This window comes from Culex quinquefasciatus, chromosome 2 (genome assembly GCF_015732765.1).
Source record: "Culex quinquefasciatus strain JHB chromosome 2, VPISU_Cqui_1.0_pri_paternal, whole genome shotgun sequence".
NCBI classification, from domain to species: domain Eukaryota; kingdom Metazoa; phylum Arthropoda; class Insecta; order Diptera; family Culicidae; genus Culex; species Culex quinquefasciatus.
In genome coordinates, this window is record NC_051862.1 from 132,490,294 (window position 1) to 132,509,502 (window position 19,209).

General features: G+C 36.4%; 1 protein-coding gene across 11 annotated transcripts in view; it reads right to left on the reverse strand.

The window, feature by feature from the left end:
* The window catches only part of LOC6041063 (phosphatidylinositol 3,4,5-trisphosphate 3-phosphatase and dual-specificity protein phosphatase PTEN), a 130,904-nt gene that overhangs the window by 83,179 nt on the left and 28,516 nt on the right, over positions 1-19,209 (reverse strand). For 10 of the 11 annotated variants that reach the window (XM_038250927.1, XM_038250928.1, XM_038250926.1 and 7 more), the window contains one exon: positions 16,303-17,752. In XM_038250927.1, the coding sequence (XP_038106855.1) occupies positions 16,303-16,411 (109 nt within the window). In that variant the 5' untranslated portion in view covers positions 16,412-17,752. The remainder of the gene's footprint in view (positions 1-16,302; positions 17,753-19,209) is intronic. The other variant, XM_038250918.1, reaches the window with a different exon arrangement.

The window sequence follows — 19,209 nt, forward strand, 5'->3', positions numbered from 1 at the left end:
AGTTGATATGTTTATCAAACAATTCACGTATAAAAAATATTTTTTGAATAATTTATGAGTGTTTTTTACACTTTTAAAAACAATGAAAAAAGATTTCTTTTTTAATTTTTTTCTTTGTTTTCAAAAATGAGTTTTACTCAATTTCGCACAACTTTCTAGAACAAAGCTAATTATTTTACCCGCATGCTGACGAGATACAGGCTTGGGATCAAGTGTCCCCGGGGATCAAGTCTCCCCACTCTCCCCTATACATGAAAGGTAAGGAATCAGGCGTTACATTGCAGTTCAGGAAAATGTTGTGGATTTCTATCTGTTTATAAAATTGTACGGGAAATTCCCAACTAGTCAGACAAAAAAGGGAAATTCTTTATAACAATTAGCCTTCGAGTCCAGTAACATGCGACTTTCCTAGAATCTGTCCAGACTCAAGGGTTTCTCAGCTCAAAGAATGAAAAATGAAAAATTCTCTTGAAACAAAGATTGATTGGAAGCACAATAACTGGCAAGTTCACTTTGCACAGCCAAGTCGTTTAAACCTCAGTTACGGCCGTGTCGCTGCACATCAGTAACGCCGACATGCATTTACAAGTCGATTGCGGAGGGGATCATTGACAGCCATGTCTTTAAGGTTTTAATCTTTGATATTAAGCGGTATATGATAAGAACACCAGGTATGACGTGTCTGAACTACGTAGACTTTATTAACTGTAGTCTGTATAGACTTTGGAGAATCATTCGAGATGATACCACAAACTTCCTAGCTCTTTGTGCCAATACCGTAGACATCCCCCCCGTTCGATTCACTCCGAGCGTATCACGACTCCAAACAAAACCCCAAATATGGCCCGCGTCACGTTCCACCTAGTTTCGTCCATAACGCGCCGTCGACGTCGTCGTTCAGCTCAGCCGTAATACCCCTTTTGCTGGACGCGGGGCACTACTGTCGCGTCGTGATTCGAAGATAAGAGTCCTCTTCCCTTAGCAACAGCGCTGTGCAATTCCACTGCTCCGATGCAACGCCAGCGTGCCAGCCAGTCGAGCACACACATTCTTGCTATTTCAGAGTGTGACTCGCAGCCGGCAGGGTGCTAATTACACCACTAAATGCATCGAGCTTCCGTTTTTTTATGAACCCCGCTGCCGGGTACGGATGGGGGGGTTTTCACGGGGGGTGATTCATAACCCACTCTCTCGCTCTTTCAGCCTCATGTGGAGCGTGGAAAATTTTGCCCACCATCGGAGGACCTGAACCGTACTAGTGCCGGGCACGACTGTCGTCCCGCAAACGGTTTGGGGCACAAGGCTTGTGTGTGCAACAGCTGTACTGCTACGGAAAACGTGACTTTAGCTCCGAGTTTGCTTCCTCATTGGTTGAGACGCGGCGAACACATGTGCGTGTGTGCCGGTATGTGAGGTGTTGTGACGTCACGGGACTCGTATAAAGTGGCAAATCGCGTGCGGAATATTCGTCGAAAGTTGCATCATATTCGCTCACTCTCGCAATCGGCGATTATCAGCAGCAGCAAAGCGATTCGACGGTGTTCAAATGATCCGAGTGCAACTTGAGCCTCGTCAAGTACCCCACGGTTGTCAGTGTCAGCAAATTTTGTCACTTGTACTTTTCGTCGCCACATGTGAGGGTGCACGATCGATTTGGAGTGATGCAATTTCATTAGAACATTGGGTCGTGGAAATGAAACGATGATCAATTGATTTTTAGAGTGACTTCCAGACTTGACATGCCAGAACTTTCCGTTAAAAGTTTGTTCCAAAGATGAGTGCCTGTTTTTTTTTTTTTTTTTTCATACAATTAGGGGCTGGTCATTTAAAAATAACAAAAATAACCTAATTGTGAGGTCGTTACCTTCAAGCCCTGAAAATTAGGAGGGAACAAAAATTTTTCCAAAGATTCTTGTTTTGAATTCCATACTGACTAAAAATCATCAAAGAATCATTGCAGTTGAAATTAGTTCAATGGGACACAACTTTGGAAATTTGTAGAATCCAACCAGAGACGCATTTTCCGTTATTTTGGGAGTCCAAAAAACGGAAAATGCGTCTTTGGTTGGATTCTACAAATTTCCAAAGTTGTGTCCCATTGAATTAATTTCAACTGCAATGATTCTTTGATGATTTTTAGTCAGAAAGTTTTTGTTGTTTAAATAATTTCTGCTAAAACCTATATTTTTTGTTTCTTTACCTTTTTCAAACAAAAAGTATGTTTGACCAAACCAGCACAGCGCATATTCCTAGTTTGTTTTGATAATCTATTTGGCTGGTTCCAACAATGTTCAAAATTTTGAGATAAAACACTTTTCTTTAAAAAAACACGATAATTAGCAATTCTCTGAGATTGCGGTCATCCCGAGCAGACGAAAATAACTTAGGAATTACATTTTTTGATATTTGAAAATACTAGACCAATAACATTTTGTGTTATTTAAAACAAGATTTGTTATTCGTCGTTATGATTTATTTGTTATTGGATTGTTATTGTAATAACAGACTTATAACATTTTAAGTTATTCTTCGAACAAATCTTTGTTATTATTTTTTGTTATTTTAACAACTAATCTGATCATCCCAATAACAGTTGGCGGTATTCTTCAATAACAAAAAATGTTATTCCTAAGTTGTTTTGGCAATCAACTAATATGAGCCAAAAACAAATATTATTATGATAACATAAACTGTTCTTAAACCCTTATGCAAAAATGGATTTTTCAAGAAGATTCCATAACACTTTCTGTTATTTTAACAGTATTTGTTATTGAAATGGCATTTCGTTTTTTTTTGTATTTTTTAATCCAGCTGAAACTTTTTCGGTGCCTTCGGTATGACCAAAGAACCCATTTTGTATCATTAGACTGTCTATATAATTTTCCATACAAATTTGGAAGCTGTCTTTACAAAAATGGTGTATTAAAATTCAATAATCTGTATCTTTTGAAGGATTTTTTTAATCGATTTGTTGTCTTCGGCAAAGTTTTAGGTATGGATCAGGACTACACTGAAAAAAATGATACACGGTAAATAAAATTTTGGTGATTTTTAGTTTCACTTTTCGTCACTAAAACTTGAATAGCAAAAAAAAAACACTATTTTTAAATTTGTTCATTTTCTGATATGATTTAGAGGACATAAAATGCCACCTTATCAGAAATTTCCAGAATGGCAAAAAAAATCGAGCGAGTTATGAATTTTGAATCAATACTGATTTTTACTAAAAATCGAAATGCTGATCGAAAAAAAATTTCAACATCATTTTTCGATATTAATCGAAATTGTAATCAAAAAGTAATTTAGTGAAATTTTGATAAAGTTGTAGCCATTTTTTGTTAACTCTTTTAAAAAATCTCAGTTTTTCATTTTTAAAAATAAGTGCCCATGTTTGCCCACTTTTGAAAAAAATATTTTTGAAAAGCTGAGAAAATTCTCTATACAGTCGACTCTCTGGCTGTCGATCTTCTCGATATCAATATTGCTCCATCTATCGATGAATTCTTCAGTCCCTTCAAACTGCATACTTCGATTGGCTTTATTCCTCGATATTTTCTCTTGCTTGAAGGATCTCTTCCTCGACGGTCCCTTGGATTCTGTTTGCTTTAAAAATCTCTTCCGGTTGTCAATATTGTCACTATCTCATGGCTTGCATAGACATTTTTCTTTGCGAAACGAAGCTTTGAAGGGTGTTTGACATTAGTTTGTTTTTGTTTGCTGGACGTTGCCATGATTTCTCCCATAGCTGGGTACCAAGAAAAACATATTTTCAATCGAGTCTTCATTTTGCATCGTTCTGTAAACTGATGATTCTCTTCCTCGACGGTCCCTTGGATATTGACAACCAGAGAGTCGACTGTATTTTGCTTTTTTGAACTTTGCTGATACGACCCTTAGTTGTTGAGATGTTGTCATGCAAAGGTTCAAAAACAGGAAAATTGTTGTTTTTTAAGTCTCATCCAAACATTCAATGTTGAGCCTTTTTGAAATGTTAGTTTTGATTTAATTTTTTTCAAATATTGTTTTCGAAAAGATTGGAAAATTTCATGAATGTTTCATAATTTAACATTGCAATCGGACCATTAGTTGCTGAGATATCGACTTAAGAAAATGGTGCGTTGCTTGGGTGAGGCTTAAAAAACATCAATTTTCCTGTTTTTAAACCTTTGTAAGGTAATCCCGAGCAGACGGAAATAACATGGGCATAACATTTTTTGATATTTGAAAATACTAGGCCAATAACATTTTATGTTATTTATAACATGATTTGTTATTCGTCGTTATGATTTTTTTGTTATTGAATTGTTATTCTGATAACAGACTAATAACGTTTTTAGTTCTTCTTCGAACAAATTTTTGTTATTATTTTTTGTTATTTTAACAACTAATCCGATCATCCCAATAACAGTTGGAGGTATTCTTCCATAACAAAAAATGTTATTGCAACTTTTTTTTGAATTTCAACTAATATCAGACCAATCACAAATTTTGTTATGATAACATTAACTGTTGTTAAGCCCTTATGCAAAAATGGATTTTCCAAGAAGATTACATAACGCTTTTTGTTATTTTAACTGTATTTGTTATTGAAATGGCATGAATTTCGTTATTACCGTCTGCCCGGGATATCTCGGCAACTAAGGGTCGTATCAGCAAAGTTCAAAAAAGCAAAATATAGAGAATTCTCTCAGCTTTTCAAAAATATTTTTTTCAAAAGTGGGCAAACATGGGCACCTATTTAAAAAAAAGGAATAACTGCGACTATTTTTAAAAGTTATCTTAAATGGCATTAAATTGAAAACGGTGCACTTTATCAAAATTTCACTAAAGTACTTTTTGATTGCAAATTCGATTTTGCATCGAAAAATGAAGTTAAAAATTTTTGCGACCAATATTTCGATTCTTTGATAAATTCAGTATCGATTCAAAAATGTTTAACTCAGTCAAAGATTTTTTGCCCATTCTGGAAATTTCTGAAATGTTGGCATTTGATGTCCCCTAAAACATATCAAAAAATAAAAAATAAAAATAAAAATTGTGTTTCCTAACAAATTAAGTTTTAGGGACAAAAAGTGAAATGAAAAATGACCAAAAAAATTTTACCGTGCATCATATTTTTTTGTGTAGTGTGTAGCATTAACTGTTGATGAATATATAATCTGAAAAAATATATTAACCCTTTCAGGCCTGAATTTTCAAAAAATATTTTTTAGGGAATGATGGGAAAATGATTTTTACGACCATGCAAAAACTATAGGCTAGTTTTAAAAATTTCATTTTTGAGTCATATATGACCCATCAGGCCTGAAAGGGTAAACCGTCAATTAAAGGTGGAAATTTGTAACGACCTAATTGAAAACTCAAATTTCCAGTGACTGAAACTTCCATTTCCCACCAGTCACACTACAGTAAATCACAATAAACGGCATCTCACCACATATCGTTCGATATGCTGCTCTCGATATGCCGTCGAAGCAGAATTCCGTAGAACAGACGACGACGTGCGAGGTGATCCCACATTGAAAAGTAAAAAGTAAAACACGACGACGAGAAGTCGCTGAAGGACGCTCGCGCGATAGAACAAAACAGAGGAAAAAGGAAAAAAAAGAAAGACGACCGACGACGACGTGCAAATTTGCAGGTGTCAAGTTTCGCAGATTTGCACCGACCGACCGATCGAACCTCGGGGGGAGAGGCAAGGTGGGTGGCGTTTTTTTTTATTTTTGGGTGGGGAAAATGAAGAACTGCTTGTTTAGGTCTCTTATCAGTGTGCTTATCAAAGCTAAACAGTGCAATCGGTGGCACTTCCTTGTTTGCTTAGGTGGATTAAGTAGGTTAACTTGCAAGATTAAATTCAACTTTTTAAAACGTAAACCACTTTTTTCTGTCTCAAGCATTTTCGTTTAAAAAAAGTAGATTAAAAAATCAGACTTTTTAACCCCATTTTCCCCTTTCCTCTTCTCTCTTTACCCGTTTGACATTTGCTCGATGGTGGCGCTTAAGCGTTGTTGAACCTCGCACTTTTAAACCTCCGTTCCTTTGCTTCAGCCACCCACCGCATCATCGTTTGCCAATTACATCATAAGTGACATTCCGAACACGCCACTCGATAGAAGTGCGAAGACGGTGGCGGCGGCGGCTCGGTCAGTCAAAGTGCGACAAATTTGCATTCCTTTGGCACCATCGCCTGACGGTGGTATTGGCGGTGGGAAAAAGGGTGCTCAAATTCGTTCTGACCAAAAAGAAAATCTGTTGAATTGTGGAATAAGTGGGATAAGTTGTGATGAAGTAATTTAGTATGTAAATTATAAAAAAAAAAAATATGCATCACTAAAATTCAGAAAATGTTTGAAAAATATACGTGATGAAATTTTTGCTCGTGAGATCTAAATATTCTATAAAAATTAAAAGAATTAATAAATATAGGTAAAATACAAAGAATTATAATCAAGGAAATCAAAATAATTTTTTTCTTATGTTTTTTTTTTCCATTTTGAAATTGAGATATCAAGGGTTGAATTGAGAAAACTTAGTTATTTATCACAAATATTTTTAATTGAGCAATTTTTGTGACTTATTCAAATTAAATCCATCCATCCAGGAGTGATGACCGGAAGTGATGAAAATATAAAAAAATATAAAAATAAAATAACAAGCTTTAGTATCAACATATTATTGAAAAAAATGTTTTAAAATGCATTTTACACGAAATCAAGAAAATTTGCGAAAAAAAAAAACATTTTGCATTACTGTGCATCGAACATTTTTAAAAATTCTAAAGATTTTTGAATAAAACCAAACATGCTAAAAACAGTTCTCAACGCAGCGGAATGCATTTTAAATTTTTCATTATTTGATATATCCCCTTAGGGACTTTGCTAAAATTGATAGAACTTTGGGATAATTTTGACCAATTTCGTCAGGGTCATTATTTTGGCCATGAAATGGGGTCCTTAAGCTAAAATTATTCTAAAAAGTTGAAATTTTGAAAGTTGATTTTTTTTAATTATTTGATATACCTCCTAAGGGGCTTTGTTAAAATTGGCTAGAACTATGGGATAATTTTGACCAATTTCGTCGGGATCATTATTTTGGCCATGAAATGGGGTCTTTAAGCTAAAATTATTCTAAAAATTTGAAATTTTGAAAGTTGATTTTTTTTAATTATTTGATATACCTCCTAAGGGGCTTTGTTAAAATTGGCTAGAACTTTGGGATAATTTTGACCAATTTCGTCAGGGTCATTATTTTGGCCATGAAATGGGGTCCTTAAGCTAAAATTATTCTAAAAAGTTGAAATTTTGAAAGTTGATTTTTTTTAATTATTTGATATACCTCCTAAGGGGCTTTGTTAAAATTGGCTAGAACTATGGGATAATTTTGACCAATTTCGTCGGGATCATTATTTTGGCCATGAAATGGGGTCTTTAAGCTAAAATTATTCTAAAAAGTTGAAATTTTGAAAGTTGATTTTTTTTAATTATTTGTATACCCTCTAAAGGACTTTGTTTAAAATGGTTAGAACTATGGGATAATTTTGACCAATTTCGTCAGGGTCATTATTTTGGCCATGAAATGGGGTCCTTAAGCTAAAATTATTCTAAAAAGTTGAAATTTTGAAAGTTGATTTTTTTAATTATTTGATATACCCCCTAAAGGACTTTGTTTAAAATGGTTAGAACTATGGGATAATATTGACCAATTTCGTCTGGGTCATTATTTTGGCCATGAAATGGGATCCTTAAGCTAAAATTATTCTAAAAAGTTGAAATTTTGAAAGTTGATTTTTTTTAATTATTAATTATTATTTTTTTAATTAAGGGACTTTGTTAAAATTGGCTAGAACTATGGGATAATTTTGACCAATTTCGTCGGGATCATTATTTTGGCCATGAAATGGGGTCCTTAAGCTAAAATTATTCTAAAAAGTTGAAATTTTGAAAGTTGTTTTTTTTAATTATTTGTATACCCTCTAAAGGACTTTGTTTAAAATGATTAGAACTATGGGATAATTTTGACCAATTTCGTCGGGGTCATTATTTTGGCCATGAAATGGGGTCCTTAAGCTAAAATTATTCTAAAAAGTTGAAATTTTGAAATTTGTTTTTTTTTTATAATTTGACATACCCCCTAAGGGATTTTACTAAAATTGGCTAGAACTATGAAATAATTTTGACCAATTTCATCGGGGTCATTTATTTCTAATCTAATCTAATCTAATCTAATCGAACACAAGCGCAGCCAGTCCGAAGAAAGCATCCGGGAAGAACTTATGGTTAGATTACGCCTCAAGTTCTTTCTTGTCATTATTAATGATTGCAATACTTTCGAGAACCCCCGAAGTGTATTACACTCATTAAAGCGGCCCGGCCTACTGCGTTGCATTAACCGCATGAGACAGATTCTATGAACGGATCCCACATTTCATAGAACCAACAGGGGAAGAAGAAGAAGCCGGGGACATACCGTACCAACCGGTTCGAGTTATTTATAGATTATAATGGTGTGTGGTGTGTAGGGGAATCGTTGGGGAAGGGATTGTTGTATTATATAGTAAATGACCTTGTGACATTATTTCACCACTACGGATTAATTCACTCAAGGGGTGTCAACCCCCTCGGTGGCCGAGTGGCTAGAGCATCTGACTACCAATCCAAAGGTGTGAGTTCGAATCCCACCTGATTCCATGCGTTTTTTGTTCATATTCAAAGTTCAATTATAGTCGAATAATTTCAAGGAGACCGGTCGGGAATCGAACCCGGAACCTTCCGCTTATGAGGCGGGAGCCGTAGCCATTAAGCCACGGGCCAGTCTGTTCATCGGGGTCATTTATTTCACCATGAAATGGGGTTTCAAGTTAAAATTAATCCGATAAAATTAACTTTTGAGAGTTCATTTTTTTTAATCTTGTTTTATTCCCTAACGAAATTGATTTATTTATTGAGAATTATTGAAGTGTGAATAACAAAAACTGTTATTTTTTTCACAGAGCCAGGAAGTCGGAGCTGACGTTGAAGTTCGAGCTGGAGTGAGACCTCGGAGACTGCATCGGATTCAGCTAATTTTCAGCAACTTATACTTGAAGTCGGAATCTGTGAAGTCGGGTATTTTTGAAGAGCTGAAGTCGTCGTTGACGTCATATTCTGCATCCAGAGTCGAAGTTGTCTTCAAAGTATGGATTCAAAGTCGCTTGGAGGAACCCGACTCTGCATCCCTGACTAGTACAGAGGAGTTATGACAACTGCAGGTTTATTTGCAAATTACAAATAAACCAAAACAATAACTTTTTTTGTTATGGAGACATACCAGTTCAATAACATTTTTTGTTATTATGCTGCTCCACCTCTCCGCACAAAATATCAAATCTTGTTATTCCTTCATGATTCCTTCTGAGTTATTGGTTTGTTATTGCAATAACAACATAATAACAGTTTAAATTATTCTTCGAACAAATCTTTGTTATTGATTTTTGTTATTTTAACAACTAATCCGATCATTCCAATAACATATTTCGATCTTCTCACAATATCAAAAACTGACCTTCCCAAGTTATTTCCGTCTGCTCGGGATATCTATTGGTTTGACTTTGAAGAGGAAACATCTCCAGAAATATTCGGATTTAATTTGTAAAAAAAATGTTAACGTTAGAAAAAGATATTAATCGCTCAATAAATCATCGTTAAATTTGTTTATTAGTACTACAAAAAAAAACAAATTATTTATTACTATTACATATATCCATATTTTTTGTAATTCAAGTTTCATACATAGAAACATTTTTTTTTGCCGGGACTAAAAGAAGCGGCTTTGCATCATAGGTTTGCTAGTAAAAGTATCCATACAATTTTAGAAAATCTGTATCTTGGGAACGAACTGTCGAATCGATTTGGTGTCTTCGGCAAAGTTGTAGGACTTTTTAGCAAAAAGGCACGATGAAAAATCCCGATTTTTTAACTGACTTTTATCACTAACATTGAACTCTCAAAATTCTTATTTCCAAATTTTAAATTTTTAAATGTACTCGGAACCAAAAAATACTTCTTTTGAGCCATAGAAAAGTATGGGCAGAAATTTGCACCTATGGTATTAGATGTTTTAAATCCACTTAAAAAAACTAGACGGCAAAATGTAGAGGAATTCCATAAAAATATTTATGAATTTTGATCTGTGAAGTTCATCTTAGTAAAAAATCGTCGAATGAATAAAGTTTAAAAAAATTAAATTGTATGGAATTTTCATTTTCTTTAGAAGAAATAGAAAAAAACATCGTAAAATTCAACTTGAGCATGGTTTTTATTCATTTTAATATTCCACCAAATAAATCTTCAACCAAAAACACCAAATTTATCAGAAAATCCTTAGTCGAGAAACAGATTTTAGAATATTTTCATAGTTCTATTTCCCAAATTTGTACAGATAAACCAAACGTACAAAATGTATTATTTGGACATGAAACTTAGTATCATCCAAATAAAAAATAAAAAAAATATCAGAATCGATAATTAAATTTTTGAACAATTTCTACAGCACTACATTCTGGCACGCTCATTTTTCCGTGAACCAAATACCAATAGGTACACTGTCAGAATAAATCACTCTTCAAACTAAAAAAAAAAGCACGCCCTGCAAATTTCCCCCCGAAACCATATCAGCGCGCATTCCTCCAACTCGCACTGACATTCGCTGAGTCGCGTGCTGTAATTAGGATCAACCCCACATCACCGGCAGCATCGTCATGATCGCGCAGACTGAAAACCACACACTTCACATGTCGGCGGCGTCGGCCCTCCTCGCCAAAACTTCCTCGAAATAAAGATTGATTGCGGCGAGAGCCGGTTTCAGCAGATACATTGTAGTGCATTGTGGCACTTTGTTGCACACTTTTTGCACTTCTTGGAAATGTTGTGCGAGGCGGGAGCACAGACTAGGGATGGCTGATGTGGGTCATTCGGTGGTAGAAATCGCTCGAAGATGAATGGACAGACGGACGTACAAACGTAACACGAACGACGACGTCGACGAGCAAGATCGGACCTTGATGCGTGCCAAGAACCTTCCCGTCGCGTATCGCGTCTACCGCGTCTCGCTTTCCGAAGAAGTTGGCAGGTTTGGTTTGTCGACAAAAGAACAAGTAAGGGGGATTTCGGGGTGCAATGAGACTTAGAAATTATTTTTTTCACAGCTGCCCTATTTTTTTGTCACATTTTATTTCTTTGATTTTTTTTAAATATATGAGAAAAAAATACTAAATTCATCCAACGTAAAAGCTGTGAACATTTTCATTAAAAAGAAAATTTCAAATAAGTCTAAATATAACCATTTGTGATGAGACCAATATTTCTAGAGAAATCGAAACGACAAACATGAAAGTTTTCCTTCACTATTATTAATATTGCATCGATCACAGTACCCTCTACAATCCAACTCTGCCTTTAGACGGTATTTGATCTAACGAAACTATTGGCACTACGCCCCCCGGGGCATGGCCTTCCTCTAACGTGGGATTTCTGCTCCAGCGCCTCTGACGAGACAGGAGAAACCGGGACCGACGTTTTACTTCACCATCCGATAGAAGCTCAGTGGATAAGGCGGGAATCGAACCCGCGTCTCATAGCATCATCGGGATCGGCAGCCGAAGCCGCTACCCCTGCGCCACGAGACCCGGTATTTGATCTATACATTTTAAAAAAATCATTTTTCAACAAATTTTTGACCATAAAAAGCATTGCAAAGAATGACTCATACATTTTTTTTAATTCAAACTTCAATGCCCGTTTTACCCCACTTCCCTTTGTCGAAGAGGGCTCATAATTGGCATGAGTTCATCTCCTTTATAGACAAACAAACGCTGAAAGTTTCATCCAAAGCGGAGCACCTCGATACGACCTCTGGAACAAAGCGAGCAATATTTACAAAAACTGCCTCTTAAACACGCAAATAACATTCCAAAAGGTGTAGCTCCAAAACATCACTGTTTACACGAAATTTGATTTCAGATTCGGATTCAGCGACCAAAATTACTATAAAAAAGCATACCCTGACCTTTGAGACATATCCTTGCTACATCGTGTAATTAGTAGGCCTTGCTTCTGAATTCTGAGAAGTTTTGAAAAATGGCACTTTTTTCCTCACTAAAACTCAAATATCTCGGCTCTGGATTGTCGACATTGGATTTTCTCAGAGGGAAAAATGTTCGCCACGAAATTTTCTACAAGCTGGATGCATTGGTTTCACTGGGAAAAATAGGCTACCCTAAATTAAATGAACATTTCTGAAAAAAAAATCCAAAAATGCGATTTTTTCGACACAAATCCGCCTGGGAGAGTCCAAAAACTTTAATTTTGGTCCAATATTGATAGTACATCTTAATCTATGGACAAAAACTATCGTTTGAAGATAATGCACACCTGATCGAAACAGTTTTTCTATTGATTTCAAGCGATTTTAGAAAATTTGTTCAAAGAAGTGACTTTTTTCAGTAAATCGACTAGGGGGTGCGAGAAAGTATTTTATTATTTTTTCTTGTCTAAGAAAACATTGTTCCTAACATCATAATCTATCATTTAAGAAGTGAGCACCTGAAATTCCTCGACATGACCTCAAGATGGGACAGGCTATTATACACCTTTTCGTAGCTAAAATTATAATTGGGTAAAATCAGTAAAACGCAAAATAAGCAAAAGGTAATGATTGTAGTTTGTAGAATAAACACTGTTCTATCAGAAACATATAAGATTTATGACACTAAAATACTTTTTAAACATAAAAGAAGAAAAATTAATGAAGTCAAGTTTTTTATATATTAGTATTGTTTGATTTGACTTAAAATGTCATTCAAAGTGTTATTTCGGAATTGCAAAAAAATAAAGTATGCAACTGCAACTATTTTTCGGCACTCGTCGTATGTATCCAACTCGAACCTCGTTGGATAAATGTACAACACGTGCTCAAAAAATCTTCTTTTTGAATTTTATTAGTATTTTTTGATGTGGCTCAAACTTTGTGGGGACCTTTTCTATGACCAAAGAAACCATTTTGTGTCATTTGTTCACCCATACAAGTCTCCATACGATTTTCGCAGCTGTCTTTATAAAATGGTACGTAATTATCTTTTGAAGGAATTTTTCTGATCAACAAGGTGTCCTTAGCCAAGTTATAGGTGATGAAAAGAACTTTTCAGAAAAAATGAATACAAGGATTTTTGTTTATTTTGAGTTTTCAAAGAAAACATTTTTTTTTAATTTTTTAAACATGTTTAAGGAACGATTGAGCCATGAAGAAATAAAGACAAATTTTTGTTACCATGCTGCGATCAAAAAAAATTAATATTGTAATTTTACCCATTGAAAACATCCATTGAAAAATTTAATTTTCAATCGAAAAATTCTTAATTGAAAAAAATACTAAATTCTGAAGTTACAGCTTTATTAAGTCTTTTTTATTATATTTTTAAGTCATTTTTTGATAGTGTCCATCTTTGTTTGTTTCTGTAAACTTTTTTTTAACTGTCTATTAGTCGGACTATTAGTTGCTTTGCAAAGAATAAAACTTAATAAAATGAGGGTTTTCTAAGTGTCTGACAGTTAGTATTTTTTAAGGTATTAGCTTGGCAACAATTCGTCACTTTTTAGCTTGACTTGGACCAACCAACGGGGTACAAACTAAAAAAGTGTCAAACGAAAAAGTATCCAACCACCGGGGGTTGAGTGTACTTTTAAAAACCCGATTTAATATCACCAGAGATGAAATAGAGCCTTTCTTACAAAATGATGAAACTCCGAAAAATATAATGATGCAATTAATTGTTCAGAAACATAATGATACCACCCAGTGAGAATTTGACCTAAAACATCGAATCTTTTTAGACTGAACCTCGAATGCCATTTTTTTTTAATTTAAGAGGTACGTTCTGGGTCGCAATACAATAATATTGAAATAAGAAAAACTTATTGGATTGACATTATTAGAAAAAAATAAAGGATACTCAGTCTTTAATGTTAGTCTATGATTATCTTGAAAAAAATATATATCGATAGTGAACTTCGTCGATCTATTATGAGAAGCCAGAAAGCACACTTTCACGTGCAGCGTAAAACGCGCAAGCGTAAATATGTTGGCGTTTATGCTTCGACTTGACGCTATATCTCTGGAAATACATGTTGGAAAAGCTTAAAATATTGGGCCCAAGCAGTTTATGGCGCATGTTTTCGAAAAGATTTTTGTTTGAAACTGAACTCTTTTAATTTGATAGAGTTATCTGTAAAATGGTCCAAAAATACCTCTAAACATGGCTTTGACCACATTTGCTGGTCGAAAATTGTGAATCGAAAAATAAAATGTTCGTCTCCGACCCCACGGCTACAGATCTGAAATATAAAAATTGTGGGTTTTACGAGCGGTTTTCCAATGATGGAAGACACAAATTTTTAAGAGCGGATACAGACATCGCTCAAGTATTTCAGAAAAAGAGCTCTCAAAAATCAGACTTTGAGTTCCGGGTTTCGGGCCAGAATTCAATCGAAAAAGCGCATCTGAACCTTCAATTTAGTAATAGGATTTTTTCTGAGACGATTCCTCGCCGTGCACGATTTTTTAAAGATTTCTGAGAAAAGCGTTTTTCAAAAAGCAAACCTTTAACCTTTCTTTTGTAAGAAAGGCAAAAAAACAAAACTTCATTGGTAATGTAAGCCCGCACAAAAATCACAAATATTTGCTCATTTTGGTCATTTTTGCTTTTCCTTATTGGCTATGATAAAAGACAAAAATTTTAAAAATATAATACTAAACACAATTTAAAAAAAAATCAGCAAAATTTTAAAGATAATATGACTAACAAATCATCTCTCATTTATCTTCTGGAGGGTTTGACGATCGAAAAGACTTTTCTCATTTCGGAAATCCATAGTTGTGTGAGTGATTCCTTTCCAAAACTCGCCGACCGGCAGCGAAATTATGGGGAAGTATAATTTGTTGTAATAAAAGTAATTTGTTGTAATAAAGTCCCGAATGGTGGTGATAGTGCTCGTGCTGCTTCTTACAACCCATTCCAGAACGGCAGAGAATCTGGTGGTCGATTCCACGGGCGTTGGGCATTGTCTGGTCCCACTTTAACATAGAACCAAGCTATATTCAGACTTTCAATCCATATCATAAGATTTTCATCACTGCCGACTTTGTTGGCCGACGCATTAGCCTCCCAGACTACCAATCCTTGGGTGCGAGTTCGAATCCCATCTGATTCAAGACAAGTTAAAATATGAAATTTGTATTTTGACTAAAATATCCAATCAGTAAGCCGCGTGAAGCACTTACTTCAAAAATTACAACATCCGGGCCACCATAAATCCCAAGAAAGTCACGAAATTTCAAAACAAAGTTGTCAAATCTTCTGCCATCTTGTCTTTTTGGGAAGGCTTTTTCATTGTCCAAACAACGAATACAAAAAAGTAAGGTTTGAAAGACATTTTCCTCAAAATCAGCGATTGAAGAATCTTTATCAAAAGAAAATCTTTTGACGTTCTCTTCTCTCGCGCAAGAATGATCGTTAAAAGGAAACTAAAAATATCATCTTCTCGATTATGTGGCGCAACACCGATTTCATTGCTACATTTGCCGGATTTACGTGAAAGGTCGATATTTGTAAACAAAACGAAATCAGATCATTTGAGCGGTGCTGATAGGGGAATTCATAAAAAATCTAGTTCCGATTGATTTTCTTCGAGAAGTTCGGGAGCGATTTTCTTTTGCCTGTTTCGCCTCCTCTCTCATTCGTGGATGAAGAAAATTCGCAAGCGAAATAGACTTTTTTGCGATCATTCGATCACTGATCAAAATTTTAAACATGATTCTGCAAGAGGAAGATGTATTTTCTGTAATGCATTCTTTTCCTCACATTATTTTATGATGAAGTAAATCGCTTAGCGACCTTTTTAGACCTTTCCCAAACATCGTATACTTTACATATTTTTTAAGTTGTTTCACGGTTAAGCAGTCATGAGAAGAATTCACAAACTTATAACTTTCTGGTTATTCTGACGTCTTATTCTACCGCACCTCACATCGCCCCGGTGCCCCATACACCACTTATCAAACGCGTATTAATTTTTGCAAGGGGTCACTATACTGGCCGGCCACGACCCAAACAAACAAAACAAAAAATACACGACACTCGAACGGTTGATTGATAACGCACACCCAACAATGCAAACTTTTTTTTGCGCAAACTGTGCCACTTCGTGACGCACAAATTAACGACGAGTTCCTAACTTATCTCGGCGGCGGTGGAAGAGGGACAACACTTACATGTGAGATCCAGATCGAACCCATCCTGGGTGTACCGAATGCGCCGCTTGCTGACGAGCCCCCGAATCGGGTTGGTCATTTTTGTCGCCGACAGACTGCTGCTGGCCATACACACCAGCTTCCCTCCGTTTCTTCCTTCTTCCTAACACCGTCGACACTTTACAGCAATTGAACTTCCTTCCTTCTATTCTGGATATCTTCCCACAATGGCACACTCTTGATACTTTTTTATGGTGATTCTCGGTGGGAATACACACAATCGAATCCACTGCTGGCCGCTGGCCAAGCTCAGTGGTCGTCAGCTAGAGATTTTCTATATCACACACTTGCTTCTTTCGTTGATCCTTGAACACTCTTGCACATCTAGGTTCGAACGCATCGAATGCTGAATCGAACACTCCACTGGAGAGGATCTCTTCACCGACTCGAACCGAACTCGAACTTCTTATCGGAATGGCAATCGCGGAGCGAGTTTCTTGTAGCTTCCTTTGCGCTACTTTACGCGTAGTAGCTGAACGGTATCTTCCTGTGAACTCTCCCCGTCATAACTCCACTAAGCACTCGAGAGACTGGACTCGACACTGCAGCTACTTCTACTGCTACTGCTGCTGCTGCTGCTGCTGCTGCTACTGCTGCTACGGACACTGCAAATCCCGTCTTCCCTGACAATAGAACAGCTTCACTTTTGCACCTCGACAGCGACGGCGACCGCGGCGGTGTTTCTTATTAGCCATTCAGGTTTCTCTAACATGCCCACACCATCACACACTCACCGGGGTGCGCGTGCACACATACACCAACCTCCTCCTCTACACTACTCACACGCCGACGACTTGGAGGAGGTACAACAACTTTGCAGCGTGCCGGAGAATACTGAACTGAACCACCGGTTTCTCATAGCTGCGGCCAGGAGCTTCTTCAACACCACGTTCTCTCCTCTCACGTTCTCGCGCGCGCTCTCACTCTTCTTCACACTGTATTCGCTGCACTGTTGCCCTCACAAACACCAACCCAACACTGTTCTCTCTCTCTCTTCACCAGTACACGCTCAACGCGGACCCGTACAAGCACTTGTAGACCGCGAGCCGGTCTTCACGAGCCGGACTTGTTGCAGCAGCAGCAGGCGCGCTCCTCTCCTTCCGTCCCCCGTGCTGGAAGTTCTGCTGGAGATCCTTCGATCGCTCCAAGTTCTGCCAGCAACCGGTCTTACAACCTCACGAACTTCTCCTCGTCCCAACCAAACCGCCCAACCAGTCAATGGGGTTCACGGAGACCCAATTCGCAGCGCGAGACCTGCTGCTGAAAACTTGTTTCGTTCGCTGATGCTGCTGCTACTGTTGTGCCGATGTTGCCGAAGTCGATCGTAACTCCTCATGTCAACTGGATATTGACATTTTAATTATAGCGAACCGGCGGTGACGGCGACGACGACGTAGAGTATCAGGCGCTGCTGTAATGAGGAAGAGAAGCGAAGAGAAGAGAAGATCATTAATTGCTGGAATCAGCTGATGGATGAGCGATGAAGGAGGGCCGATGAGATGCGATGACGATTGGAGGAGACAGCAGCAGAGAGAGGGATAAGGAGAGCAGTTTTATTGATTACTGTACTTTGGTAATATTTCGCAACTTGCGGGCATTAAACAGTGGATAACGGCATTAGGTTATGGTTTCTGGTGTATTCCTGGGAGGTTATTCAATTGAGTATGGGACCATTATGTCAATCAAATGAACTTAGGAGCTAATTTAAAGTCTAGTACAAGATGAACATAAATCTTGGTTAGAGATTCTGTCATCAGGGGTGACATTGGGTCTGGGGATAGGATCGGGTCATACAAATTTCAGCATTTTTGTCACCCCTGATGACGGTTAGTCAAAGTTAATTTATCTATATACCTAGAATATTTGAAATTAATAACAATTGGTGAGTATTTTTCCTCGGTGTCACCATCATCATTTCCATCTTGGATTTAAACAAATTAAATCATTTAACGAAATTTAGGGGTATACATTCCATAGTGTTTGCTGAGGTCCAGCTTGTGATGAAACAAAACCTTCCCTTTACTAAGCAATGAAATCCAGAAGAGAAAAGAGCACCAGTTTTGTGTTGGTCCGGGAATTGAACCCCGGTTTACACCATACGAGGTGCAAGCATTACTACTAGGCAACGTGACTCGGTCATGAAAAAAACTTTTTTCCACTCCTTTTCATGTCAAAATAAGTATGTAGTAATTGCTGCTATGTTCTTTAATTTTAGACATCGAAACAGTCTCAAAATTCTGCAAAAAAAAAAAAAGATTTTCTGATCAGACAGACCTTACCATTTAACTGAAAAGTAAACAAATGACAGTTTTTTTTCAGAATAAAACCTAATTTTACAAGTTTTTTTTAGAATATATCAATTTTTTTTACCGCTAATTTTGAAATGAGCACGAAATTTTTCCGTGTATTTTTTTCAAGTGAAAATTAATTTCACTAATAATTTTCAACTAACGATAACTCGGAAATGATTGGTAGAAAAATCTGTGTACCATTTTTTCCTGATAAATCATAATCATAACTTACAACTTTGTTGAAGCACCAATTCGATCAGGGAATCCCTTTTTAAGATACACAATGTTTTACCCGATTTCATAAATTTACATCCATTTTGTATGGGCTGGTCAAAATTGTGTGGAGACATGGAAAAACTAATGATGCACAATGACTTCTTTGACATAAGGAATGCATGGACAAAGTTTCATCAAAATTAAAAAAAAATAAAAGTCGATTCACGAAATCTCTTTTTAAATTTAGGGGCTTAATTACGAATTTTAATAAAAACAAAAATAAATCAAAATTTTACCACAACTTCTTCAATTTCAATCAAACAAATTTTATTAAAAGTGTTTGTTTTAGACCTGATTGGTG